The sequence below is a fragment of the Aspergillus niger genome (assembly GCF_000002855.4).
Source record: "Aspergillus niger supercontig An02".
NCBI lineage: Eukaryota > Fungi > Ascomycota > Eurotiomycetes > Eurotiales > Aspergillaceae > Aspergillus > Aspergillus niger.
The window spans coordinates 2157793-2177334 of record NT_166519.1 but is presented as its reverse complement, the minus strand read 5'-3'; the positions used below and the strand labels follow the sequence as shown (position 1 = coordinate 2177334).

At 50.7% G+C, this 19542-nt stretch overlaps 9 protein-coding genes across 9 annotated transcripts; 4 read left to right on the top strand and 5 right to left on the bottom strand.

Annotated features, from left to right (window-relative positions):
* Window positions 1–75: 75 nt before the first annotated feature.
* Window positions 76–874, bottom strand: An02g08810 (hypothetical protein; the record flags this gene model as incomplete). The annotated part of the gene is made up of 2 exons (XM_059746469.1): window positions 76–484; window positions 792–874. 2 exons carry the CDS (start codon window positions 872–874, stop codon window positions 76–78), a joined length of 492 nt encoding a protein of 163 aa, XP_059603429.1.
* Window positions 875–2417: 1543 nt separating this feature from the next.
* Window positions 2418–3431, bottom strand: An02g08800 (uncharacterized protein; the record flags this gene model as incomplete). The annotated part of the gene is made up of 1 exon (XM_001399977.1): window positions 2418–3431. The coding sequence occupies one exon, from the start codon at window positions 3429–3431 to the stop codon at window positions 2418–2420; it is 1014 nt and encodes a 337-aa protein (XP_001400014.1).
* Window positions 3432–4168: 737 nt separating this feature from the next.
* An02g08790 (uncharacterized protein) lies at window positions 4169–6576 on the bottom strand (the record flags this gene model as incomplete). The annotated part of the gene is made up of 3 exons (XM_059746468.1): window positions 4169–4221; window positions 4281–5748; window positions 5806–6576. The coding sequence occupies 3 exons, from the start codon at window positions 6574–6576 to the stop codon at window positions 4169–4171; spliced, it is 2292 nt and encodes a 763-aa protein (XP_059603428.1).
* A 268-nt stretch (window positions 6577–6844) lies between these two features.
* Window positions 6845–8248, top strand: An02g08780 (uncharacterized protein; the record flags this gene model as incomplete). Its single annotated transcript, XM_001399975.1, has 1 exon — window positions 6845–8248. One exon carries the CDS (start codon window positions 6845–6847, stop codon window positions 8246–8248), a length of 1404 nt encoding a protein of 467 aa, XP_001400012.1.
* A 529-nt stretch (window positions 8249–8777) lies between these two features.
* On the top strand, window positions 8778–9821 carry An02g08770 (uncharacterized protein; the record flags this gene model as incomplete). The annotated part of the gene is made up of 1 exon (XM_001399974.1): window positions 8778–9821. One exon carries the CDS (start codon window positions 8778–8780, stop codon window positions 9819–9821), a length of 1044 nt encoding a protein of 347 aa, XP_001400011.1.
* Window positions 9822–9936: 115 nt separating this feature from the next.
* Window positions 9937–12176, bottom strand: An02g08760 (uncharacterized protein; the record flags this gene model as incomplete). Its single annotated transcript, XM_001399973.3, has 4 exons — window positions 9937–10589; window positions 10664–11739; window positions 11822–11954; window positions 12062–12176. The coding sequence occupies 4 exons, from the start codon at window positions 12174–12176 to the stop codon at window positions 9937–9939; spliced, it is 1977 nt and encodes a 658-aa protein (XP_001400010.1).
* Window positions 12177–13253: 1077 nt separating this feature from the next.
* An02g08750 (uncharacterized protein) lies at window positions 13254–14207 on the top strand (the record flags this gene model as incomplete). Its single annotated transcript, XM_001399972.1, has 1 exon — window positions 13254–14207. One exon carries the CDS (start codon window positions 13254–13256, stop codon window positions 14205–14207), a length of 954 nt encoding a protein of 317 aa, XP_001400009.1.
* Window positions 14208–14465: 258 nt separating this feature from the next.
* An02g08740 (hypothetical protein) lies at window positions 14466–16722 on the bottom strand (the record flags this gene model as incomplete). The annotated part of the gene is made up of 5 exons (XM_001399971.1): window positions 14466–15258; window positions 15317–15544; window positions 15598–16109; window positions 16170–16379; window positions 16432–16722. 5 exons carry the CDS (start codon window positions 16720–16722, stop codon window positions 14466–14468), a joined length of 2034 nt encoding a protein of 677 aa, XP_001400008.1.
* A 590-nt stretch (window positions 16723–17312) lies between these two features.
* Window positions 17313–19220, top strand: An02g08730 (uncharacterized protein; the record flags this gene model as incomplete). Its single annotated transcript, XM_001399970.1, has 4 exons — window positions 17313–17404; window positions 17463–17632; window positions 17682–18088; window positions 18138–19220. 4 exons carry the CDS (start codon window positions 17313–17315, stop codon window positions 19218–19220), a joined length of 1752 nt encoding a protein of 583 aa, XP_001400007.1.
* Between the last annotated feature and the right edge of the window lie 322 nt (window positions 19221–19542).

The window sequence follows — 19542 nt, the reverse complement described above, 5'->3', positions numbered from 1 at the left end:
ATTTATCAATAGAATATTGCCAGCGCGACAGCAGTCAATACTGCGGGGTCATTATCACGCCATGCTGGAAGGACTTCACTCCTCCTCTGCAGCAACATCGGCTTCAGCTTCCTTAGGTACATCGCCAGCCTTGGCCTTACTAGCAGCGGCGGCAGGGGCGCTGCTCTTTGCTGTCTCTTCAGGAGCCTCCTCGGCGTCTTCTTCGTCTTCGGGGGCTTCCTCCTCTTCCTCATCGACACCATTCTCGCCTTCACCGTTTTCAGCTTCGCCATTTTCCTTGCCCTCTTCTTCTTCCTCCTCTTCTTCGGGCGCCGCGGCCGTCTTTCGCTTCTTGTGAGCCGGAGGAGCTAAGATAAAAAGTATACTCATTAGTACAAAATATGTAGTATGACTCGAGGCTGGAAGTCTGAACTCACCTTGTTCCTCAGGTTCCTCTTCGCCCTCCTCTTCTTCTTCAAGGCTCCTCTTCTTCGCTTCCCTCTTCCTCTCCTTCCTCGCTTTCGGCTACTTCGGAGTCCTCATACCTGTAGTAGCACCAAATCAGCCATTTGTATCCATGCGTAGTGAAGGCCAATAATCAATGAAGTTCAACTGATTGATGCATGCAATAGAGGGTAACGCGACAGAATGCCACCAACAAGCACCAATGAGTGATGCGCGCAGAGTAGGCACCCGAGAGTAAGATGAAAGTAGAACAAACATCACTGAAGCTGAAGCAGTAGGGGGTATTGAAGAGGATGCGCGCAAATTCGCGAACAAGCTAGAAGTAGGAAATGCAGTAAGCGACTTACTCTTCTTCTTCCTCGCTCTCATCGCTAGGGAGCGCCTGAAGCTCCTCCTCCTCAGCCTCTTGCTTTCTCTTACGGGTAGACATGGTTCAAGGCGCGTTAGGCGCTTAGGGATGGAAAGAGATTAAGAGTGTGAATTAAGGAATAAAGAAGCAGGCCAGGTCAATGGCGCAAGTATACAAATGTCAAGAGAGTCCCAGGCCAGGAAGGCGCAATGCAGGGACAGTAAGAGTAAAGCGAAAGGGGAATGAACGGCTAGTGAGAGGGGAAGAAACGGGACAAGAATGGGAGAGAGAGAGGGAGAGAGAGGGAGGGAGAAGGAAGAGAGGGAGGGAGGGAGGAGGGAGAATTAAAGGGCAGGGCAGGGCCAGGTAGGTAGGCAGGAGGAACTCGGCAGTGGACGAGCAGCAGCAGCCTTTCCCCCCAGCACATGAGGGAAGGGGGGAGGGACGGAATGGGTGAGCATTACTTCAGCGACGGAGAGAGTCAGCAGTAACCCTCCCTCCCAAGCATGGATGGGCACTGCCTGCGCAAAGGAAAAAGCGCGCAGTGGCAGTCAAGAGGGTTGGAGCTAAACAGAAGAAGAAACGAGAGCTGGAGTTGCGCGGGTTCCCCCCAAAGTTGCTGTCGCGGCTGGCCGTCGACTTAAGCCAACAGAGGCCGTGGGGTTTAACGTCACCCGAGGGTGGACAAGAGGGGCGGGTGCGTGTACCACCACACAAACGTCGTGAGGATGATGTTCGTGGGGTTTCCCTCAGCTCACCATGGATTGAAACAGCCCCGGGTGAGGATGATCCGTTGGGTCTGAGGCGGAGTTGATCCATCCATGACGATGACTTTTGCTATCTTGGTGATGATCCGGACCGTGTTGCATGACAAGAGAGATGTGTGGATGGATCGGAGAATCCACCCAGGTGAAAAAAAAAGGCCGATAAGGAGATCAATGGATGGGTGAGAAAGGACAAAGATCCGGAAAAGAAGAGGAGAGAAAGAGAGGGAGAGCACAAGGTATGGTAAGTAAAGTAGAGGTTACATGAGAAATACTGTGCCTGGCGAGATACAAGCAAAGCAGGATGGGGAAAGACGCGCACAGACACTCCGGGGCAAAAGGGGGATGTTTTCTGCTGTTTCTGATGTTTTCTGACAGGTACAAACACAAACCCCCAAGACAGTGTGCACGTAAATCATCCGAGGCCGTGGAAACAAGAAGTAAAGTACCGCCCCGACACCAGAAGCAGCAATAATCATGATGTCAGGATTGAAATCCTGCGCGTATCGATACCCCGATAATAATATTCTGTTTCAAAACATGCTTACAATTTTACCAGTTACTTCGTACATGCAGGCTAAACGCAATGCGGAAGTTCTTCTGGAAATTGAAGCACAGACCAAGATTGATTGTCCCCCACAGCGGCACCGATGCTCTTTTTTCCCCAATCCATCATAACCTGCAATCTTACATGCGACATGCAAATTACCCGATGTCCAACCTCCCCCCTCCCCAGTCACCACTTGCTGCAACTACTGCAACTTCATATGCAAAACAGACATACATTAGCAGCCTAAATAGCACCCCTCTCTCTCTCTCTCTTCTTTCCACCTTGCATCAATAGCAGCAATATCGAATACCTACTTCGGCGGCCACGCATAATCCCCCCAAGGTCTTCCCCCCGTCCTCTCCGCCAAATCCCTCAACGTCTCCCATTTCCACAACCTCTCCCCCGGATTAACCAATTCATCATCATCCCCCAACCCATCCCTCGTATGCATAATCTTGCCCTCGCCCATCAAAAACCTCAAATAAGGCGCCGGATCCCACGAATCCTTCTTCCCCGTAGTAACATCCCTCTTATACTCCTCCAACCCAACCTCCACCACCTCTATCTCCCCTTTTCCATCTTCACCACCGCCACCAGCACCACCCATAACCTCCGCAATCTCCACGACACTTCTACTATCCCCAGCAACATGCACCACCTCCGGCACCTCATCCACCCTCAAACTCGCCAACGCAGCAACACTCCTGCCCACATCCCCCAACGAAGTAAACGACACGGGCACCCTACTACTCCCAACACTCTCATACCTTCCACGCTTCGTATCAAACCCGAACCACGGACCGATACTATCCTCCAGGAACAATCCACAGAAGACACGACAGATCTTCACCTTCTTCGGGCCTTGGGTGAGTAGCTGCTCCGCCAGCGCCATGTGCTTCTTCTTCGCGTCCCATTCTAGATGCGGAAAGTCGTGCACGTAGTGATTCACCCCGAATTCGGAGGGGAAGTAGAGTTGGATGGATGTTTGGGGGATGGCGTGGAGCAGTTTCTCTTTGAAGGAGTGGCCGGAGGGGCCGACGGTGTTGATGAGGATTGAAGCGCCGTGGAGGGCGCGAGTGATGTTGGCTGGGTCGTCTTCGGTGTATTTGCGAATGGTGAGCTTGGGGTGCGTGCTGTTGGAGGGGGTGGGGAGGCCTGTTGGTGGATGTTGATGGCTGTCTTGTCGCGAGAGGAGGATGACTTCCGAGAAGCGGTTGCGTAGGTTGGAGGCTAGGAAGGCTGAGACGACGTGCTTGCCTAGATGGCCGGTTGCGCCGGCAATGGCTACGACTGGGAGGGGGGTGGTGGTTTGGGGAGATGCCATTTTGTACACAAGTAGTATTGTTGGGATGGAGTGGAAATGGAAGTGAGATGATATGGGTTAAGGTGTGTTGGAGCGGGATTGCTCTGCTTTATGCTTTATACATTTTCTTGTAGTGGAGCTAGAGCTTAGGTTGCCATCGAGGCATTGGCTGCTGGATGTTTGCATTGCTTCTCATCTTTGCTCCATTGGAGATATCTGTGCCTTAGCTGGGCGAATATCGCGCTCGATGGTGTGTATACTCGGTAGAACGAGCTGCAATGCACTATCGCTCTGTACGTCACTGGCAAACAAGGCAAACTGAAATACCATGCGATCATTGGTGGATTGTCATCGGGAGGTTCTGTTTGTATTTTCTGCAAACTAGTCAAACATGCCATTGTTTGATGTTGTTGCTTGTGTAGCAGACATCGTGTGCTCACAATCATTTTCTTTTGGATTCGGCTGTATCACATGGAGAATCTGATTCTTAGTTACATCGACTGTGTTTATTCAACAGTTGTGTGGATGTCTTCCACAAAGATCTGTCGGATATGCTTCAATGTACACAATTGTAGAGATAGAGGGCGTATACATCTACAGACCCATCTTTGCTTTATTTCGAAAGAGACATCTAGTTCGGATCCTTCAATGTAAGGAAATGCGTAATGTATCCAGTCGAGGTACTCTAGTTCTATGCATTATAGATTCTAGCCGTCGAAACTACTTCACTTGGAATTTCACAACGCATAGTCGCACGATTATCCCTCATATATGCTACTACTGACATCTTCAACGGTCGCGCTTCTCGAATCTAGAAGACGTAAAGGTAAGCAACGATTGGCTGCAAAATAATTCAGGCCCTTGACTCACTTGGACCAAATCGTGAAGTACTACGAACGAGCGATGTCAAATGAGCCCTCTCACCATTCACCCAACCATCATCTGATCTAGCTGTGTCGAAGCTGCTGTCGGTGGTATACTCGCCAACGTCATCATCGGAATCATCATCATCATCATAATCGTCATCATCATCACTATCATTGATTTTCACAGTTTCTGTGTACGTGCGCTCTGGTCGTCTCTGAAAGGAGAGCAGTGGCTCAGACTGCCCATGTCTCTCGTCACCCAAACTCTCAAAAGAATCGTGGGGTCGAGTATACTGTTCCATTGTCGGAACGTCTGTGATATTGCGATGTCGTATGTCAGGTGCCTGGGGCTTTCCGACCCTTGAGACTGCGAAGTATACCTTATTCAGACCGAGCGCCTCTAACTGGTCTTTTATGTATTGCGGGAGGTAGATAGAGAAGCCCTCCTTGGTGTTTTGGAAAGCTTCTTCAGAAGACGATACATCCTCCGCCAGGCAGTGTGAAATAGCTCGTTCGATAACAATTGCACACCAGTCACTCAGAGAATAGAGAAATCCTAGGGATCGTTTCGGTTCCTGTATGTTTTTCAAGCTGTCTAGAAGAAGCTTGTAGTCTTGTTCAGTGTCAGCAAGAAGGAACCACGACAGGGACGTCTGTCGATAGCCGACAATATCCCCCTGAATGGACTTCTGGAGATGGGATAACCGAGTCAATCTTTCGCTCGTGTTTACTGAACGATAGATTAGCTCACCCAAGCATAAGGCCTCTGTCCTGTAGTCCTTCAGGTCTTGTGCCGCTTGAAGGACGGTTTCAAGAAGATCATAGCTCCGTCCACCGTCTCTAGGCACCGTCCACTTCGGGTTCTCCATTTTGATAGGAAGATAAATAGGAACAGCGCCCCTCCAGATGGTCAGGCCTGGAAATTTGCTAAGGTGGTCTCGCAGATCTAAACCTGAGGTGTTGGGTTGAAGCTTCCTCTCCAGTTCCGCTTCAGCAATAACCCACTGTAGGTAAGGACGAGATTTTACCAGCTGCGGGTTGTTCTCCTTGAGGCAGGTTGCAAGGGCTTGCCCATACTGGAGGCATCGTTGAGCAGTGAGCAAGTCCTGTCTCTCTGGTAACGAGATAGACCATGAGGACAAACCGCGGCTCAGACACACTAGAATATCTAGAATGGCGAGATATGTTGACTCATCGTACCGATGCAAGCCCCAGTCGCCAATGAGTTTGCGAAACGCATCCTTGGGAGAATCAAGTTCTACTTCGAAGATCAAGTTCCACGAATTTGCTGGACCTTCCGTCTGAATGGAAGCGAGTATTAGATCTCGCGCATCCCATACTCGCCCTTCAGTCACGAGAGCGCTGTACAGATAGTGCCAGTTAGACCAGAAATTGAACTCATGCTCTGCAATCAAATTTGTTTCACGCTCAACCTGCGATAGAATCAATAGCGCATAACGGATCACTTGCACCTGCCTGTACTATTAGTCTTTGCCAGTCGCTTGAGTATCCCATTAAATCGGACTTACTTCAGCCGAGTCCAGATCAAGAGTCGAGTCCCTCCTCCAACGTCGCCTTAGGACACGCATTTGGCGCTCCAAGGATCGGACTGTTACATATGCCTCGTCCAGCGACCCGTGGGACTGCATGGCCGCGAATTGCTGTATGAGGTGCAAGTTCGCTTGATATAGAAATCTGGCACGGTTGTTCTCCGGCAGGCTTGAGATACTGTCAAATGTATCTAGCTCCTGCTGTTGGTGCTGCGACAGAACGCGATGCAAACGCTCGTACGAACCTTGTTCGACTAGCATGTCTGCGAACTCAATTGTAACTGGTGATAGTTCCATAAACGCACTCAAGGAATCTTGAAAGTATTGTTCCGCTTCCTGGAAATGGCCTAGTCTCTTGAGTCGCGAGAATTCCTCCAACAGGCTTCCCACATCCTCCACGATGTCCATCTCATAATGAATGGTCTTATCTTTTGTCGATGAGGGAGTCCAGATGGTAGACCCATCGTTTCGTGGCCCATCCTGTGATACCGACAGTATTCTGGAGAGTGTGCCTAGTGAAGAAATCTTAGTGTCGTTGTTATGAGCTGCAGTATTACGAACGACAATTGCTTCTCCAGAGTGTACAGGCTCCGCACGGGATGAATGGACATTCTTTTCAGGAACAACGAGGGCGTCGTGCGCCCTTCCATGAATCGCTCGTTCATCCCAGGAAAAGCGGTTAAAGAGGCCTTGTCGATCTCTGGATCGTCTCCTTCTTGTGGAGGAGGACCTTTGCCAAATGTTGTGCATTTTAAGAGGGTGCTTGTTGACGGAACAATAGCGCGAGGGCAGAACATCTGCAGGAGGCCCACGAGGATTGCTAGTTCGTATTTGAGGAACTAATTTCAGCCTCGTCTTGCGTATCTGCATTAGCGCCTCCGTCTGAGTGGTTTGTACGGTGGCAGTGCCAGGCGTCCCCCAACAGCCCGCTAACTGGCTGTTAGCTCCCTTACTATTTAATCCGTGTTGACATTCGCGGGGGTGGGGAGGTCGGCATTTTGCTCCCATCGCCCTAATAATGTCGAGGGCCACCAAGACTTCATCACCCACCGCTGGTCGGGACTCGCCGCCAACTTACTCACGACGGTATGGTCGGAAATATCTTGAGCTTGACAACCTTCAGGATGCCAGCGTGTGCCACCGCAAGGTCGGCAAAGCACGCGCTGACTGCCGACTTCGAACCTCCCAGTCGAAATGGGGATGCTTGGGTGAAGCATCAAGGCCGGCGGGAATCGTCTACATGGATCTATCGTTTGATCAGCCTATAGACTGTATGCTACTGAGTGCTACAGTCAAAATCACGTTGCAAGGTGCCCCCCAGCACCAGCTTGACCTGGATAAGCCTGTACGCCTCCATCTGACCGACCACTACGGGCCTAAGTATCTCAGCGGAGATCCAAAGAATGTGGTCAAGAAAACGATCTTGCATCTTGCGCCCCAGGTCAATGTACTGGGAAACGGAGGCGGCGGTATCGGTATCGATAGCGAGAAGTCAATTACTTATGACAGCCGATGGACATTCACAGGTAATCTGCGCCCTGCGCAAAAGACCGACCTGGAATATCGTACTATTAAGTGGGAGTTACGCGAGGAAGACCCTGAGTCTCAATCAGTTCACAGCAATACGATCCACACTGCCTTTGCTTTCCAGCATGAGGGAAGGCCCTTCCTCATGAGGATTGAGATCAAGGGAAAACTACAAAAGGGCAGGAAGCGCTTCAAAGAAAGGGCTCGTCAATTGAGGTTCCCATCCCGTCATGAGGGTGATGAGGGATCCAGTGATATTCTGGTGTATCCAAGCGTTTTGACGCAGCCTTCAAGCCCTCGTTTAGATCGTCTTGCAGAGGATCTGCCCATGGTTATGGAAAGAGAGAACTGCCTTCGCATTCCAGTGCAGATCCCTACTGCATTGCCAATATCGTTCACAGAGAGTAACGAAAACATTCCCGACAGAGCAGCGGCAGACATTCAGAATATCCCAAACATGCTCGAAAACCCATATACGGGGAGCCTACCGGGCATTTGGCCCGTTTTAGAGGACTCTGGACGCCACACTGAGACAGTGCGGTCATCTGGCTCCAACTCGTCTTTTTCCTCAGAAACGTTAGTAAACAGCATAGAGTCCTGCGGTGCAGACGATCCAATGGATGCGTGCATCTCAAAACTTGGAGACGCTGTGCACACCTTTCAGGCCTCGCAAATTATTGGCCAAGATGCATTACAGGCATCTGGGATTGTACAGCACGCAAATTCCATCTCGATGGTTCCAGTGAAACCGAACGGACCACCTGAACGGAGGCATGGCGAGAAAGGAAGCGGTAGGACAGGCAGCCCTGAAGCAGCGCTGATGCTGTTATCGCGCTATCCATCATTGATCATCTTAATCCAAATCCTCGCTGCTCTCCTGGATTCTTGCGGATGACAGCGAAGTCCGCACAGTTATCTGGTCGGGAAAGCGATAAAAAGGTCAGCGAGAGGGCCATAGCATATAGCAGCTGAACAAGCACGTTGCGGAGACTCCATAACACCCTATGAGAGAAAAGGGTGGCGGTCATTTGACAAAGACTTCTTCCTCCAAAAGCCCGTAGACTAGTAGAGAAGCGCATGTGGGGGTTAAGCCTAGTAACTACCTTCCATTGCCTGATTCGATGCAGACGTGCATGTCAGCGCTAAGGATACTATCGTCACTTTTCCAACCACCTGAGTAACCTCTGATTGGCACAATTGCGCGAGGCTGGGGACTAGCAATCGGCTATAAACATAAACCAATCCTGCAGGTCAGCCACTCTGCCTGCGATACTTCCAGCAAACTTAAGGCAAAAGGCCCATGTGATTGTCAGCTGCTTGTCCGTGCCACGCTGGACACCAAACCGCCAGCGTGAGGGCATTTTGCTGCTAAAATCCTAGCATCACAGCGACTTTCGTAGGTCAAACGCACAGCTCATACCACCATGGATTCTGCATCCGAGACCACTGAGGATATTGTTACGGCCAACGGTGAGCGTATCGTCGAGAAGATCCATGGATCGAAAAGGGGGCAACCCAAGGACAGAAGGCCTGTCCATGATGGTCGACAAAACCCCGCTGCAGGAGCCAATCCGTCTTTCCCGCCCTATGAACCCTCAAAGCCACGGGTGGCTCAAAGGCGCCGGTCTTATACCAGGTTGCGTCCAGAAGTCCGGATGATCTCCGATACAGAATCAGATCTTGAACTCCCATGTCGTCATCAACGGCCCCGAGCAACGGGCATTATCCATCACGACACATCATTCCCTCGCCGGTATCCAGACAATATGCACTCACCTCTCACAAAGCTGGACCTCGAGATACTCTTACAACAGAAACAGATAGACCGGCTGGAGGAAGATTTGCATCGCTTTAGACTCTCAAGGGAAGAAAAGAACAGACACCTTGCAGAGGACGGCCGAGAGTTCGAAGACGAAATTTCGGAGCGATTGAGGAGACTGAATGAATGGGAAAGGAAAGAGGCTCGAACGACGAGAGCCGAAAGGCGTACCGAGGAGCAAGCAAAGATACGGAGATTGGAAAAGGCCGAGCTGCAAGCCAAGAGGAAAGGAGAAATCAAAGCTGCGTTACGCGAAAAGGAATGGAAAGAGATGAAGAAGAAGGTCGAGGAGGAGGAAACTCGGCGCCGGATTGAGAAGGAGCTGCGCGATGAAGAGTTTCGACGGAAATCCGAGGAACGCGAACGCCTCATACAGGAAAACAGGATTCGGCGTGCTGCTGTAGAAGACTATAAGTTGGCAGAAGAGCAGCGCCTTCTTGAGGAGGAGAGGCAGAAGAGGCAGCTAAGGAAGGAGTATAGAGCAGCCATTGAAGCGGAGCTCGGATATTCCCTCGAGCAGGTGAAAGATATCCTGGCTAAAGCGGGAGGCAAGAAAGGCCAGACACAGAGAAGGGGGCGTAACAAACAAATCTCTGCGGCAGTCCATGATGCCCCTAGTGGGGATGAGGCAGATGAGGAAGCACCTTGACTTGGCCAAGTAGTAGCAGCTTATACTCCTCTATCCATATCACACTTTACCCATACTACTATGTACGATGACCTCAATAGTTTGGCTCTTGCGGCTCAGGATATCAAGCATGGGCTCATTGTGCTAAGAATTCAAAACTAGCCATGCTAGGGTCTAGGAGATTTTCATCTAACCCAAACCCGTATGTACCAACCATATCATAGATTAAATCCGGCGGGGGAAACCCCTGGGCCATGGCATTGGCACCCCCAGGAACATCGCTTCCTGGTCGCTCAACACCCCCGGATGCTACAACAGGTGGCCCTCCTGCTTGCCATGCGTCCCAAGAGTCGAAACGCTCCAACATCTTACCAAGGCCTCGGGCAATATGTCTCGTCAGATGTCTCTCCCCTGCAGAAACACAGTTCAGCAGCTCAATCACCCGCTCTACCAGGCGTCGCACCTGGCGGCCGTCGAGGCTAAGATATGCAGAGTTCCAGTTTATCGCGACTTTCAAGAGAAACACGGCGGAGAATGTGACCATCGTGTGGGTAAAAATCGGAACGCCAACAATGGCATCGCGAATGTCCGGCTCCTCCAACACCATATTCAAACAAGCCATAGCGGATGAGATGGCAATATTAGCCGACTCTTTGCGGTCCATAGAAAACACCGGGGTATTTGTCGGAGACAAAGCCCGCAGAGAGAGGGAGTTGAGTTGAAATTTGGCGAAGTGATAGTGAAGGACAACCCCTTTCGAGGGATACGTTCGGACATAGGGGCTATCGGCTGCAGTCCAAGCGCCACGACGGTCAGTTTATCAAAATAATCTCAGGTCAATGCCAAATCTTGAGGGCGCATACCAGATCGGGGTTGCCACAGTAGCCGCCATTGGTCTATAGCTACATTGTAGACCCGTAACTGCCCAAAGTCTTCTTCTGTGAGGGCTTGTTCTGTGTCGGTACCAAATGTCCGATATGCTTCGGTCAGAATCATAAACAAGGCCACTTGTGCTAGTAGCCGGATATCCCCGGGTACTACCATTGGTGACTGGAGAAAAGATTCGTAGTTCTTGATCGCTGCATCCTCATGAATGACTGGTGGACGTCCATAGGCGATGCTAAAATGGTGGTCACACACATACAAAAGATACCAGAGCTGAGCGCGTTCATACTGATCGTTATGACCACGCATTAGCTTATGATAGCTTTGGTGAAGACCCAACTCTGTGGCTATTCGAACAGCGTGCCCAGAAAGTTTCCAACTTAATTCGGATAGCCAGAAAGCTCCGACACAAAGAGCGCGAATATCATCGAGGGTATGAGCTCTCGTCAAAGACATGCTCGACACAAGCGATACATACTCATTGTAGCATCGGTTGAGTGTCTCGGTTCGATTCGGTATATGGAGGGCAGCGACGGTTAGAACAGCCGCTGACAGTAGCGTCGATGCTCGTCGGACAGACGTGAGATCACGATGCACCAAGACTATCCCTCCCCAGAGAAGCTGATTCATAGTCCTGCTGAAGTAGGCAAACAGCTCTTCGGCTTCATGAAGCGAAATCAGCCCTCTGGAGATGAAGTCCTCCTCCAGAAGTGTCAGCTTCGGTTGTTCGATGGGGTTGTTCCGCAAGTTGCGGAGCTTCGTGACCTCGTATAGACTGCGCATTGGTGCTGGTACTAGCTCTCGGTCTTGTAGGTCTGGTTCCTGGGAAGGCTCTCGGGTCACATCCATAACAATACCCGGCTCCCTGGGTTTGACATCGGTGGGTGAGGCCTCGGATGAGAAACGACGCTCTGACTGAGATGCCACAGGACTGGGGCCGTTCTGGGTGTCACCAGAGATGAAGGTCGATAGATCTGGAAGACCTCCTTGATGTAGAAGATGCGAGACTGCCGCTTGAAGCTGTTGTATGGTAGCCGATGCTTGTGATTTCCACCTGTACCCAGCGCAGGAGAATCCAATCAGCTCTTATAGTTCACAGTTCTCTGGAGCAAGCCATAGGCATATCCAGGACTCACATTACATCATCGTCGACAAACTTCTGCGAGAAGTCATTGACTACACATTTGATCCCGCTGCGAATGCATTTTGTGCAACTCGCCTCGCCTGACTTGAACTCGCAGCGTATTTTATGACGCTTACACTCCGCGCCTATATACCCAAAGCATTAGCTTCATACTTCTAGTTTCATCAAGCCCAAGCACACCTTGGAGCTGATCGCTGGGGCCTCGGTTGCAGTTCGGCCTATGAGTACTCACAAGCGCGGGCCTTGGAGATCTTGGGTGGCGCAGGCCGTCCGTCAGGAACGAGGGATGGTCGACGTTCATGTGGCCGTGGGGCCTCTAAGTCGGCATCTTGCGAAGAGCGCTTCATGGTTACTCGACCATTGACTAAGATCTGGTCGGGGATGCTCCGGTATCATGCAGCCAATATGGGATTGACAATAGTGGGGACGGACAAAGTCCAAGAGATCAATGGCAAGCTAGCCAAATGGTGCTGCTTGTTTGTTCGTACTAGTTGCGGCGGAACAATCAATATCCACTGAAGGGTTCAGAGGCAGGCTGAGGTGCGAGGGAAGAAAACTCGACGATAAGAGAAGAGTGGGATGGAGACAGACAAAACTGGCGATGGCGGCATACCCCGCTTCATTTGGCGCCGTTTGAGTTCCAAGCCACGAGCAATTCTTGCCCATTCTCATCGTGAAACCCATGGATACATCACTTGATTTGGTCAATCCTACAGATAGCTACTCTCTAAATACTCTACATTTCCAGGACCTACATAGCACACTGCGAATTCAATTTTGCATGAGCTGCAGACTACTTCAGGACACTCTGTTTTGTCTCCAGACCAGCAACAGGCACGGGATCTGGGGAATGCGGGGCACCGCCAGTCGGTATCCACGGCTCAATTGCCCCCGACCGTCAGGGTCACACCTGTCTCTGTTGTGCACAATGGCAGGGTCAGCAGGGAGATCTTACTCTCTCTCTCTCTCTCTCTATATTTTCTATCATTTGAGGATCCTTATGTCTTCTATTTGCAGAATGCAATAATCCATCCTAATCAGCTCCACTCACCACTTACCCCGCGCCCAATTTTCCATCACAAGCAAGCACCAGGCACCTGAAGGGGCCAAATTAATTTACCCACTCTCTAGAATTCTGTTTTGGCATAATCAAATTTCAAAAGAAGCTGCGGATCCTCTGAGAATGAGCTTAACAGTTCCTGGGCGAAAACGTCATGGACTGGATTTTGCGCCGGGAAAAGTCCGGCTGCGGAGCACAAGCTATATTCGACCCTCGGAGTTAATGCGAGACCATCCCACAATGACGACTGCTAGCTGAGCATATTACTGACAATGTTGTCTGCTTCATAGAGCCTTAACAAATAATCAATTCTCACACCTACCTCCCACCATAACCGTTAACTTCCTCAATTGACCCTCCAAAGATGCAAATCCTCATCACAGGAGCAGCGGGCTTCATCGGCCAACTCCTCGCAAAGGAGCTCCTCAACGACCCATCATACATCGTCACACTAACCGATATAAACGAGCCCCCAATTCCCACAGGCGTCGCATACCCTCAGAATGCACGATCGGTGACAACAGACCTCCTGAAAGGCGCAGACGCAGTCGTGGACAAATCTCTCGATGCCGTCTACGCTTTCCACGGAATCATGTCGTCCGGATCTGAAGCCAATTTCGACTTGGGCATGAGCGTCAACGTAGATGCTACCCGGAACTTGCTTGAGGCGCTCCGCAGAACCTGCCCCGGCGTGCGGGTAATCTATTCCTCGAGTCAGGCTGTCTATGGCCAGCCACTACCCGAAGTAGTAAACGACAGTGTCATCCCGACGCCGCAGTCGTCCTACGGCGCCGAGAAGATCATCTGTGAGACTCTTATCAATGAGTACACTCGCCGTGGCTTCATCACGGGATTCACTCTTCGGTTCCCCACTATTTCTGTCCGTCCTGGTCGTCCAACAGCTGCCGCTTCGTCTTTTCTTTCTGGGATGATCCGCGAGCCGCTCGACGGCAAGGAGTGTGTCATTCCGCTGGAGGATAGGTCATTCAAGTCTTGGCTATGCTCGCCGAAAACTCTTGTTCATAACCTCGTCCATACATTGTCGTTGCCCAAGGATGCGTTGCCTCCTCATATCCGACAGATTAATGTGCCTGGTATTTGTGTCACCATTCAGGACATGATGGATGCTTTGGAGAAGGTTGCAGGGAAGGATAAGCTCGGTCTGTTAAAGGAGACGGAGGATCCGACCCTCAGACCGATTTTGGAGTCCTGGCCTACACGCTTCGACAATTCCCAGGCTATTTCACTGGGCTTTAAGCGGGACTCTTCGTTTGAGCAAGCAGTAAGAGATTACCAGTTGGAGATAGGACAGCAATAAACGCGATTGCCGCTGCCTAAGCCTGTCGTGCTCCACACAGTGTACAATGCCCATGACGTTTTCTCAGCTAAAACATAAGTGACGAGTTTCATAAATGACAAATTAGAGCATGTTATTACACAACACCAATCATGACCATGGCTTCCACTTCCCATATGAACAATTCCCTAGATATCATACCATCCACCCACCACCCTAACATGTCTCGGCTCACTACTTCCAAACCTGAAAATACCTTAGCAAGCGTCCAAGACAAATTCAATAACTTTCCCAAACCTGTCCATCAATAGCAACCAGCCGATTAAACAACTGATTGCGTGTCTTCATAGCCGTGAGCTGATACTTCTGCTCGGGCAACTTCCCCGTAAGCACCATCCCATCTACCACCTCCTTACTACTACCCACCGCCCAACCCGTGACCAACTTGCCCTTCCACCCAAGTCCACCAATCTTCCTCATCTCCAGAATATCCGTAACAGGCATCTTGAAGAGCACTGTGCCCTTCGGCCGATGCTCCAGACTAGGCTGATCCAATTGCACGGTCTGGTCCGTCGTGAAGTAAAGCAAGGGTGGCTTCTGGGACTGGTCAAGCACCACGACGCCTCGCTTGCCTTTGTATCGCCCATCAAATTGGATAGGGCCTGATGGGAGTGTGACTTTGCCTTTACTGCGGAGCACACCTACGCGGGGTTTGGCGTGCTTGGAGCCGGCGGCTGCGCGGGCTCGGTCAACGGCAAGCTTACTTTGGATGCCGGTCGCTGTGGTGCCTCGGAAGAAGCCGATCATGCGGTTCATGAAACCCTTCTTGGGCGGTTTCGGATGCACTTCGTGTTCTTCGACGACGGGCTGGGGGGATGGGGCAATTGCTTGGTTGATTTCTTCTTCTGAGGCGGGAATGTTGATGTCCTTGTCGTCGACGGGGGCCGGGTGGTTCGGTGTTTGGTGGAGTGAGTGGGATGGTGGTGGTGGGAGGGGGGCACCGTTTGCTTCGCCGATACGGAGAAGAGTTAGGGTGAGTTGAGCGTTTGTGGGGATTCCTTTCAGGAGGGAGCTAGGTGTGGTGTTAGCACTAAATGAATGTTTTGTTTAAGGTGATCGGGGTTGCGTACTTTTGGAGCTCCAGCAGTTTCTCCCACCGGGGATACTCGCGGTTCAAGTATGTCACAGCACGCCAGATGATCGGGTCGCCAAAGAAGGCAAAGCCAGTACCAAAAGTAATCATTTTGACGAAGACGTAGCTGGAGGTCAGGAGTGAGACCAGGAAGCCAACCGATAGCACGGCTGTCAGGCGGACGTAGGGAGTCACGATCGAGAATGGTGGAGTTGGTGACAAAGCACTATGGTGAGTTAGAATGAATGTGTGCCTCTCGATGCTGCAAGTTGTACATACTTGCCAAACCGCTCCCAAGTGTCAATGATGTCACTTAGCACACGCATTGACTTGTTAGCAGCGTTGTAGACGGTATCTCTCATGGGTTGCCTAGTTTTATCATGAGCATCGTCTGGGGCTTCTCCATGAGCAGCTGTCTGTGCATCTGCTGCGCTGGTCGCAAGCTCCATCGCGTCTGGAACATTTTCTTCCATTGGGGCATCATCGGGTGTGCCTTGATCATGCTTGCCGGCCACACTACCGACAGCGACACTAGCAACGCTTGTGAAAAGGTTGCTAGCCTCTTGTTCCGCTGCTTCACCCTTCATGTTCTCGGGTGCCCCAGTGATACTATCATGGGAACCCAAGACACCGGCTTTAGGCTTTTGCACGCCGCCAGTATCCTTGTCCACTAGGGCTATAGGAGCAGGAGGGAACAGGTATGACCTGCTATCAGGGCTGATAACAAGCACTATGAGGAGGGTGAAGATAGTTGGAGCAAGAAGATCCAAGGCCCACGCAGCAAAGTAGACCTAAGATTAACACCAGTCAACCGAGTCAGAGACGAAGGGACATTTCCAGTTGTAACCTACAGCACAGAATGCTGCTGTCCGTTGGCGCTCCCTCCATGAGCGTAGCCTAGCAATATGATTGACGAACGAAGTTAACGACACAACAATAGTTGTGTAGAATCGCTCAAGGGTGGCGCGCAGTTTATCAGGGGAGAATTGCTCATCTTCGGCCCGGTTGAGGTCCAGTCGCTGCAGGGGAGAGTCCGGCACTGCTTTCACGTAATAGATTTGCTGTACTAAGGTCAGTACGGGGAACTCATAGTGGTAGGTGTAGAAGTAATACCTTGTTGAAACGTCGAATAAGCATCCAAAGATCTTCATTTGAGATTCCGGACACGAGCTGCTCGTCAAGCTCGTCGGCGTGTTGATTCCAACCCAAGTCCGTGACGGTGTCTGTTTGCCCAGCCTTTTGAGCTAGTCCTTTATCATCTTGGTCCACCTTGGAGAGAACATGACTGTCTGTTGGGCCGCTAATCTCGGTGGTGGTGCGATCAGCCGCGAAGATATCGTTGCCGCTGGTCTTCGAGCTATACGCGACAGGCTCAGCTGGTTTTGTTGGATCCCTCCGTGACATATTGCACAAGAAATTAGTATTTACGCATGTATAATAGAGGCAAATATGGGCACAGAAATGGAGAGACTAGATGCGCTTTGAGGGTGTCTTGAAAGCCGGGGTAGGCAATACGTCATGGCTGTGTCGTCACGGACCGGATCGTGCAAAAGCCTGGAATCTCAGGACTGCGTCAGCATTCTGTTCCTGGGCTCCGATCGATGTAGTTCAGGGGTACCTGAGAATAGCTCACTAGTACTCGATCAATTGCTACTTCCTTTTTCTCCTTTCCTTCTATGATAGTTGTAGTTCTCTCCATTAATGTCGCCGACGCACCTGCATACTAGACTACCCAACCAATCACTACTTAGTGTGGTATTGCATCGCCACATGTGTGGCTTTGCTGTGGCGCAAAATGAATCTTGCCTAAATAGGTAATACGCGTGAAGGACATCCCGAAGCCGCGTTCCAGAATAGTAGATTCGTTCTCTGCCTCCCAGGCCTAGAACCCAACTTTAGCTTTTGCCTTCAACTTATGTTATCTACTCTGTAGTGTCTGACACCTTTATTCCTGTCTCTGCAAGCACTATGTCAATGCGATCAAATCCGTAACAATGAGTGAAACGTGCGCCAATCCCCTACTACTGGGGTGGATCAAAGAATGGCTAGACGAGGCTCGAGAACGCAACAGCAAGGGCGCCATAGTGTCAGTACTATTTCATGACGCGATACAATGATCGAATTTGATGCTGAATTATGCACAGATACAAAAAGGCGTACGAGTCGATGAAAGCTTGTCCCTTAGTTTTCCAACACCCCTCCGAGGCTCAGCAGCTAAATGGACTCGGCCCAAAACTATGTGATCGCTTGACCGAAAAGCTAAAGGCTTACTGCGAAGAAAATGCACTTCCAATGCCCGAACATCCTCAAAAATGTAAGTCTCGGTAGTACTGTCGTGTCTGAGCAGGCCCTAAAAATCGTAGCGGCAAGCAGCAAAAGAGCATCCGATGAGGGCACAGCAGAAAGTCAGCCAGCCAAGAAACCTCGAAAGGCAAGACCTTATGTCCCGACTTTACGATCTGGCCCGTATGCGTTGATTTTAGCCCTGGCAACCCTTAATGAGAACTCTTCTCAAGGCCTAACCAAGGCACAACTGATTGACTTGGCGCAGCCGAATTGCGATAGTTCATTCACGGCACCTGCCGAGTCGTCCAAATTCCATACTGCCTGGAGCTCAATGAAGACGCTCTTGCAGAAGGAGATTGTATATGATTTCGGGCGTCCTCTGAAGAAGTACGCACTCACAGAAGAGGGATGGGAGGTGGCGAAAAGGATGAAGAAGGTCGCCCTGCCGTCAAATCAAGGCACTTTGGCGTTTGGGAATCAATCGGTAACAAATCCAATACCTAATATGCTATGACGATGTCTAACCTGCGTAGGGGCCAAGCACAAGCCATACTGGGGACACCCAGTTGCAGGACAACATGGGTGGCAACGGCACAGAGCTAATCGACGATGAGGAGACACCCACAGCCCATAACGATACCCAAAGATGGGAACCTGCTTCTGACGGAACAGTAACTCCCATAACAATCCCTCCCGACAGCTTTACGGTCCAGCTGGTTCTGGATAACCGCGAAGTTCGATCATCCAAAGACAGAGATTACATCACCAACGAACTACACAAGAAGGGAGCCAGTCCCGAGGTGCGCGCACTAGAACTAGGCGACGTCATGTGGGTAGCTAAATTCCACAATCCGACGTTCCTCTCCCAGTACGGCGAGGAAGGCGACGAAGTCATGCTCGACTGGATCGTTGAGCGCAAAAGAATCGACGATCTCATCAGCTCCATGAAAGACGGACGGTTCCACGAACAGAAGTTCCGTCTCCGTCGTTCAGGAGTGAAAAACGTCATCTACCTCATTGAAGAATTCACCGTCCCCTCAGACCCTAATACCGCCATGGCCGGCAAGTACAACGAAATGGTAGCGTCCGCCATAGCCTCGACGCAAGTCGTCAACGGCTACTTTGTTAAGAGAACTAAGAACCTCGACGATACAATTCAATACCTAGCTAGAATGACCCTCCTGCTTCGCAGAATGTTCAATTCATCTGCCGGCGGTGTACCATCCTCCACCCTCAGTCTAATCCCTAGTCGCCAGCTCTCCTCCTCCCAATCATACCTCACGGCCCTGGAACGTCTCCGGGCAGAGAGCCCCAAGACCACTTACGCCGTCACCTTCTCCACATTTTCCGCTCTAACCTCCAAATCCGACGTCTTGACCCTCCGAGACGTGTTCCTGAAAATGCTCATGTGCATCCGGGGCGTAACGGGCGAAAAGGCACTCGAGATTCAACGGCGGTGGCCGACTCCGCAGGCATTCATCCGTGCTTTTGAAGAGCTTGATCCTCAGGACCGGGATAATATGGTTTCAGAACGGATGCAAACGCTCGTTGGACGGAAGAAGATCGCGAAGGTTCTGAGCAAGAAAATCGCAGAGGTATGGGGTGAGGATGGGTGATCATTTTTCAGGGGGATTGGTACCTTTTCAGAATTGAATTGCGAGCGAATGCATTAGAGCGGAATTCAATAGATTTTCTAGACGATTTATATAGCAGCGCACTATTGGTCGTTTGTTGTGTAACTGATGACCAGTATTTTCAGTTAGTAAAGAAAATCTGACAAGAACCTCAGTTACAGCGCACACTGTGAACTACGAAATGTAAAAAAGTGCCTACTGAATACTAAGCATACTTCCATACGTAAATCATTGACATTCAATCTCATCATCATCACTAGGACGATCTAAATGTCATCAACCATCCATATCATAGCAATGTCCC